General features: G+C 32.9%; 1 protein-coding gene across 2 annotated transcripts in view; it reads left to right on the forward strand.

Annotated features, from left to right (window-relative positions):
- LOC143079076 (uncharacterized) overlaps positions 1-5055 on the forward strand; it is an 85860-nt gene extending 80805 nt beyond the window's left edge. The window contains exons 3-4 of one of the 2 annotated variants that reach the window (XM_076254241.1): positions 1893-2208; positions 4114-4470. In XM_076254241.1, the coding sequence (XP_076110356.1) occupies positions 1893-2208; positions 4114-4307 (510 nt within the window). In that variant the 3' untranslated portion in view covers positions 4308-4470. Of the gene's footprint in view, positions 1-1892; positions 2209-4113 lie in introns of both variants that reach the window. The other variant, XM_076254240.1, reaches the window with a different exon arrangement.
- The last annotated feature ends 3603 nt before the right edge of the window (positions 5056-8658 follow it).

Consider the following 8658-nt stretch of genomic DNA (forward strand, 5'->3'; position numbering starts at 1 on the left):
AGAGACCACCTGTATAAAGCAAAACCCTGTGCCATAAAACCATTAATTCTAGATCCCTCTGTAGTACATTTCATATGAATAGAACCTGTATTAAAATACCATCTGTCTTAAATGACAACTTTTTTGCTGTACCTTAAGTGGTCTCTTATAACAGGTTTCACTGTAATCAATAATATGAAATTAATCAGACCTAGAAAAATCTCCTAACACGGGATCGTTTTCTATTCATATCTATATATATATTTGTTTCTCTTATATGAACATCGGAGTTCTTCGGATGTCAACTCATTAATTAATTAGATAGCGTCCAGACTAAAATACAAACAAAACGAAGCTACATTGCAGTTTGACTTTTTAGGTCACCGTTCCGATGGATTAGTGAACTTTTTTCATCTCTTTGTGTCAGTCGTCGTCGTCCGTAGTCGTCAGTCATCGTTCGTCTGGTCTTCGAACTATTTCAAACATCTTCTTCTCTTGAACTACTGAACCAATTCCAACCAGACTTTAGCTGAATGATTCTTAGGGTATCTAGAATAAATCTTGTGTTTGATTTACTGTTTCGTCAAAAAACATGGCCGCCATGGCTTAAAATAGAACATAAGGGTAAAATGCAGTTTTTGGCTTATATATGAAAAAAGCAAAGCATTTAGAGCAAATCTGACAGGGGTAAAAGTGCTCATTAGGTGGAGTTCTATCAGTCCTGAATTTTTCAGTTTTGTTTGATACCCTTTTGTTGGGTTGCTGCGACTAAATTGGTAATTTTAAGAAATTTTTGCAGTTTTTGAATATTATCTTTAATAATATTAATGATAAAGATAATCTGTGAACAGCAAAAATGTTCAGAAAGGTAAGATCTGCAAATAAGTATATAAGACTAAACGTTTAAATTGACCCCTTAATGAGTTATTGACCTTTGAGGACAATTTTACACAATTTGTTTTCTAACTTAAAAAAAATATTCTTCTCTAAAACTTCTAAACCAATTCCAACCAAACTTTTGCTGAATGATCATAATCGTTTAAAAGTTTGTGTTTTATTTTCTGTTTCGTAAAAAGAAACATGGCCGACATGGCTAAAATAGAACATAGGGTCAAATGTAGTTTTTGGCTTATATATCAAAAACCAAAGCATTTAGAGCTAATCTCTTGAGGGAAAAATGTTAATTAGGCCAAGGTCTGTCAGCCCTGAAATTTTAAGATGCATTTTTCAACCAAAGTTTGATTACTGCCACTTTTAAAATTGGCAATTTAACGGAAATTTTGCAGATTTTAGTTGTATCTCGAGTATTATTAATGAGAAAGATAAACAAAAATGTTCATCAAAGTAAGATCTACAAATAAGTTCGTATAACCAAAACTGTTAGTTGTCTCCTTAAGGAGTTATTGCCTTTTAAAATAATTTTTCACAATTTGTTCATTTAGTTTACTTTGAAACATTTTCTCATTTGAAACTGATGAATCAGCTATGACAAACAAGGAGTGAATGAGTATCAGAGTATATACATTTTATATTTTATTTTCTTGTATGTGAAGAAACATAGTCACTACATTGTATTTTAAAATGGAACAAAAGGGGTAAAATGCATTTCTTTGATTTTGAGGAAAATATTACAGATGCATAGAACATTTCAATGGAAGTTTCAGGCCATTCATTAAAATAAATTAGCAAAAATAGCAAAATTAATCATTGATAAAAGATTTAAGCAAAACATTACAGGTGAGCGATTCAGGCTCTTTATAGCCTCTTGTTATAATTAGGATAAATGTTTTACATAGTTATAAATCAATAATGAGAATTTAGCAAACCGTTGAATATAAATTTGACAGATAGTGCCCCTTTAACAGTATTAAAAGATAAACTGTTTGATGGGGGTTTTCACGTTACTGTTTTAGAGGGCTCCTAGTATACTGGATAGGATTCATAAAGTTCCAGTGTTGAAAAACATATTATGTGTCTTGAGTTTTCACTCTGAAACTATGAATTTGCACAAACAATTGGTAGAATCGGCTGTAGCAAGAAGCAGAAAAAGAAACATCATAGTTATCCAGCATCTGGTCAGGAGACATGAAGATATTCTAAGTATTCCACCTGCAATATATATATTTGTATTTGTCGACTTCAATGAATCCAACATAATCTTAGAGACTCCTGTACAGAGCTTAGGCGATAAGCGGCTTGTAACTGTACAAGCTGCTCAGAACATTGGTGGTAAGTCTTCCACATAAAACAAGTGTTAATTAAGGCAATAGAAGCACATCGCTGTTCGATAGTTACAAATCCATTTTGCTGAAACAAATCCGGGTCAAAACCAAAACCGAGGGTAAAACATCAAATATAAGAAAAAACATCGAAAACAACAGAAACGCTAAACTGCGACAAAAATAAACGCCACAATATATAGAAACGATTTATTTGAAACAGCTGCCATATCCCTAACTTGGTAGAATAGATGTAAAGAGAAAATGGTGGTTTGAAACTTGATATATAACCAGTAAAACATCTCGCTTATATTGTAATGTAAAAATTACCACTAAAATGACAATCTAACGTGACAGGAATACAGTACAAATAAATGCATTAATACCTCGGACAGAGAAATACACAAATAAACGACATGATAACACATTTTAGAATGTAAGCCACAGAATAACAATAAACACATAAAATGAATTTACGACAGTACACATTCACAGCACAAAAAAATAAATTACCGTGTAAATTGCATATATTCAAAATTGATTTTGTATTTGTATTTTTGGGGACTTTCTATTTTTTATAACAAAATACAGTTTATCATACTTATACTTACCCCAAATTAAGAACTTACATTACTATTAAACAGAAGTACGAGACTGAACTTTACGTCAAAATGAACATTAAGAAACAAGAACGATCAGTTATGGCACAATTTCGCTGTGGTATTCTACCCTTACGCATTGAAACTGGACGATTTAGAAATGAGGCTCCTGATGAACGATTTTGCACTTTCTGTGATGACGGATCAGTTGAAGATGAAAAACATTTCTTGTTGTACTGTAAAGCTTACCATACTTTAAGACAATTATTATTTGAATCAGTGAACCTTGATAGACATTTTATTGATAATAGAACATTTGCTAATTTAATGACACTTCATCAAAGACAAACTGCTAAATATTTAAATTTATTTTTCTGTAAAAGAAAGGAACTTCTTTATAAGTAACAATCACATTGCGTATTACAAATTTGAACATTAGGTTTAAAGTGACTTATAGGTCCAACGGGCCGGGTGTAAATTTATTTAATTACTGTATTCTTATTATGTAATATTATATATACTACACATGTCACTATAATAAATGATATACTTACTTACTTACTTACTTATACTACATGTATCCGTCAATTTGATTGGCTGACCTTCGCGAGGCACTCCAACATCATTTTATTTCAATATAATGTACAACAGCTGTGACTGAATGTGCTCCCCGTGACAATGTAAAAATATTTCACTGAAAAAACAAACGAAAAAAGACAATAACAAAATAAAACTGTTAAAATAAAAAAATAATTGGAAAGGCCCTTGTCAAATGGCAAAATATAAAGCTTGAACATATTAAATACAACTTTGATATTCTTACTTGGTAAATGGCATTTCCTTACGTAGAAAAAGCTTAATGAATCTTTTAATTTCATGATTAGAGCATAAAAATGTTGTTCTAAGATTTTTGATGTGCTAAAAATATTTAAAAAATACATAGTTTACATTCATCAGTCCTTCAATCATTCACTGTTGCATTTTTAATGGACCGTGGTCTCAGTCAATCGATTTGATACGTAAATAGTTTAGCTATGTACACGTACTTGATAAAGAATCCTAAAAGAAAATGTTTAGCTACTGTCCGTAGATGACCTCTTGCCATACATAATTGCAACCGTTGTCGCAGACATCATATTGTATTTTCACGCATCCACTTAGCAACACAACATTAATGCGAGGTCAGTTCTTATTTTTGTTGTCTAAGACGGCTTACGTCCTGCAGGACACCACCTAGATATTTTGATTAGAAAGATTTTTTATATGTTTAACAGTAAGTTTTATGCAAGAACACTTATCTAATATTTATGTTTCAGCTGATGTATTTGTGACATATGTGAGGGACAGAGGATCAAACCAATTAGTTCCTGGTAACTTGTATAACCAGGAATTGTCCGCTTTCACAAGTCATCATGTCTTAAGGACATTGGAAAACAAGCAAAGATGTTTCAGTGTATATGAAACATTTAACAACACACAGAAAGATTCTATTGTCCGTTCAATATCATAAGACAATTATCATGTCTTTAAGAGATTGTGAAACAACCAGAGATGTCTCAGTGTATATAAAACATTTAACAACACACAAAAAGAATATATTATCCGTTCAATATCATGAAACGTGATACTTTATTGAATTATCATTGACATGTGTCGACACATCATTTTCTAATCCTTAATATTTAAGGCAACTGGGTGTTTTTTTTTACTTTTACTTTTTTTTTTTTTAACGGTGAGGGATCATCAGATAACAAACTCTTACCATGAATTTTAGTTGGGTTTTTCTAACGTTATGCAGTATTTTGCATTGATGTAGTGAGTTTTAATTTCAGTTGATGCGTGTATACTAATAATGTACTAACTTCCATTGTAAATATGATATTATAATATAAAGGATACCGATGTCAGTTCATATGCTAATTGTTTCTTGATAAACTTCAGTAAGATTTGTGTGTGAATCAAAGCTTGAAAAGTGAAGTTACTGAAATGTTCTTTTTAAAGCATGATCAATTGATATAACATGAAGAGGATCTTTACGTCATAATGAGAACAATAAAATATCAATGTGTTGCATCAGTCAAATCATATCTCTCCAAAACTCTGGCTTAGGGGAGTAACTGTTGTAGTTTAGTATTGTTTGTAAATGAAAACTTATGAGTGGTTGCATGAATGTTACTAAAAATTATGCAGTTTCTACTTATGCTTGCGTTCTATGTTCATATATTTTGACTTGCATATTAAAAGATTTAAAATGTTTATTTTGAAGTTTTAAATCCATGCATTATAGTTTTAGATATCAGCATGGATAATCAATATACTTTACTGGTTTTCACCCATTTAACAAAACATTACTTTTACCGATGCCAGTTGAATAATAAAGGCAACAGTAGTATACCGCTGTTCGAAATTCAAAAATCGATTGAGAAAAAAAAAACAGATCCGAGTTACAAACTTAAACTGAGGGAAACACATCAAATGTCAGAGGAGAACTACGACACAACAGAAACACAACACAAACATCTAACACTCACAAAAACGAACTATAATATAACAATGGCCATTTTCCTGACTTGGTACAATCGACTATTGTCAGAAGTCTTTGTTCATGCAAATACAATTATTACACCATTAAAATGAAGGTAATAGCGTTTTCCTACTTTAAATTTAGTAACACCTGATATGAATAGTATGTATATTTTCTTACTACCCTCACGACACTTACCAAAGAGGAAATACTGGATAATCATAGGTCTGTTCTGTGTTCCTTTGGAATTTCAACCAAAGATGAAGAACTGGATCTTCCATCACTGTATTGGATACCTAAACTACATAAGTTTCTTTAACAGCGGTATATTGCTGGGTCTTCCAAGTGCTCAACGAAACCTGTTTCTAAATTATTAACATCTATTTGATCAGCAATCAAAGACGGGCTTCAAAGTTATTGTGAAACTGCCTATTCTAGAGGGGGCGTGAATCTAATGTGGATACATAAAATTTCAAAAGATCTTTTAGAGTACATACGATCTAACTCTCTTTCATCTGGTAACAGTATTAAAACATTTGACTTTTGTACTCTTTAGAAAAGTATTCAACATCCCAAACTAAGAGATTAATCGAAAGAGTTGGTATTGCTTTGCTTCACAAAAAAAAATGGCCAACGTAGATACAAGTATCTTGTCTTAGGGAGGGATAAATCCTACTTTGTAAAGGATCAGTCTGATTCAAACAAAAAATTCTCTGAAACTGATATAATCAAGATGCTTGATTTCTTGATTCACAACATATTTTTTACATTCGGAGGACATGTTTTTCAACAGACTGTCGGCAGTCCAATGGGAACAAACCGGACCCTCTACTTGCCGACTTGTTTCTTTATTATTATGAGGCTGACTTCATGAAGGAACTTCTTAAGAAGTAAGATAAGAAGTTAGCAATATCCTTTAACTCTACTTTCCGCTATATAGATGATGTTCTTTCACTAAATAATTCAAAATTTGGTGACTATGTGGAATGCATCTATCCCATCGAGCTAGAGATAAAGGATACTACAGATACAGTTAAGTCGGCCTCATATCTTGACTTACATATAGAAATTGACAATGAGGGTCGGTTGAAAACAAAACTTTACGACAAAAGAGATGATTTCAGCTTTCCAATTGTGAACTTTCAATTTCTAAGTAGCAACATTCCAGCAGCACCTGCATACGGGTGTATATCTCCCAATTGATACGATATTCCCGTACTTGCATTTCCGATTATGATTTTCTTGATAGAGGGTTGCTGCTCACAAGGAAGCTATCAAACCAAGAGTTCCAATGGTGAAGTTGAAATCATCCCTTCGTAAATTTTACGGACGCTATCACGAGTTGGTTAACCGTTATGGAATAACCGTTTCACAAATGATATCGGATATGTTCCTTAGGGACGACATCAAAAGATCGATGTAGGATAAAAAAAACTTAAATCAAATAGTTTGGGGTAGGGGGGGGGGGGGTTGGTCAACATTGCTGCAAGTTTTGTTAATCTAAAATCGATTTTACATATATCCCTATTGGTGAATCATTTTTTCCCAAATTAAGTTAAGAGGGGTGTGTGGGGGTCAGTGAAAAAACTATGTGAATTAAGTTTTTTTTATCCTTCATTGAACTTTTGATGTCGCCCCTTACGTCGTAACTACAATCCCCTTCCCTTTCATGAATGTGACCTACCGAATTAGACTATTTACCGGATTTGTTATTACATAAGCAACACGACGGGTGCCGCATGTGGAGCAGGATCTGCTTACCCTTCCGGAGCACCTGAGATCACCCCTAGTGTTTTGGTGAGGTTCGTGTTGTTTATTCTTTAGTTTTCTATGTTGTGTCGTGTGTGCTGTTGTTTATTTGTCTTTTTCATTTGTAGCCATGGTGTTGTCAGTTTGTTTTAGATTTATGAGTTTGACTGTCCCTTTGGTATCTTTCGGCCCTCTTCTACGTCTTACCAAAAAATATTCAGATCAAAATTCGTGGTCACACTCAAAAATATCCGATCAACACTATATACCTATAGTAAGTATATCAAAGTTTGAAGATTTATATAATGGGAATCCCAATATACAGCCCTTCATTTGACTACCATCCTATTATGGGATGGTAATCAAATGAAGGGCTGTATTAGTACAGTTTCGCTTTGTATGTTGTTTAAAAATGGAAAACATTGTTTTGTAAACAAAGAACTAGAGACTCTAAAGAGCCTGTGTCGCTCACCTTGGTTTTTGTGAATATTAAACAAAGGACGTAGAAGGATTCATGACAAAATTGTGTTTTGGTGATGGTGATGTGTTTGTTCATCTTACGTTACTGAACATTCTAACTGCTTACAATTATCTCTATCTATAATTAACTTGGCTTAGTAGTTTCAGAGAAGATTTTTGTAAAACCCAACAACAGGTTGTCCGATTCACCTGAAAAATTCAGGGCAGATAGATTTGGACCTGATGAACATTTACCCCATGTCAGATTTGCTCTAAATGCTTTGGTTTTTGAGTTATAAGCCAAAAACTGAATTTTACCCCTATGTTCTACTTTTAGCCATGGCGGCCATCATGGTAAGTTGACCGGGTCACGCCACACATTTTTAAAACTAAATACCCAAATGATGATTGTGGCCAAGTTTGGTTTAATTTGGCCACGTATTATCAGAGGAGAAGATTTTTGTAAAAGATAACTAAGATCTACAAAAAATGGTTAAAAATTGACTATAAAGGGCAATAACTCTTAAAGGGGTCATTTGACCATTTCCGTCATGTTAACTTATTTGTAAATCTTACTTTGCTGAACATTATTGCTGTTTACAGTTTATCTCTATCTATAATAATATTCAAGATAATAACCAAAAACAGCAAAATTTCCTTAAAATTACCAATTTAGGGGCAGCAACCCAACAACTGTTTGTCTGATTCATCTGAAAATTTCAGGGCAGATAGATCTTGACCTGATGAACATTTTTACCCCATGTCAGATTTGCTCTAAATGCTTTGGTTTTTGAGTTATAAGCCAAAAACTGCATTTTACCCCTATGTTCTACTTTTAGCCATGGCGGCCATCATGGTAAGTTGACCGGGTCACGCCACACATTTTTAAAACTAAATACCCAAATGATGATTGTGGCCAAGTTTAGTTTAATTTGGCCACGTATTATCAGAGGAGAAGATTTTTGTAAAAGATAACTAAGATCTACAAAAAATGGTTAAAAATTGACTATAAAGGGCAATAACTCTTAAAGGGGTCATTTGACCATTTCCGTCATGTTAACTTATTTGTAAATCTTACTTTGCTGAACATTATTGCTGTTTACAGTTTATCTCTATCTATAATAATATT

Source organism: Mytilus galloprovincialis, chromosome 6, assembly GCF_965363235.1.
Source record: "Mytilus galloprovincialis chromosome 6, xbMytGall1.hap1.1, whole genome shotgun sequence".
Taxonomy (NCBI): domain Eukaryota; kingdom Metazoa; phylum Mollusca; class Bivalvia; order Mytilida; family Mytilidae; genus Mytilus; species Mytilus galloprovincialis.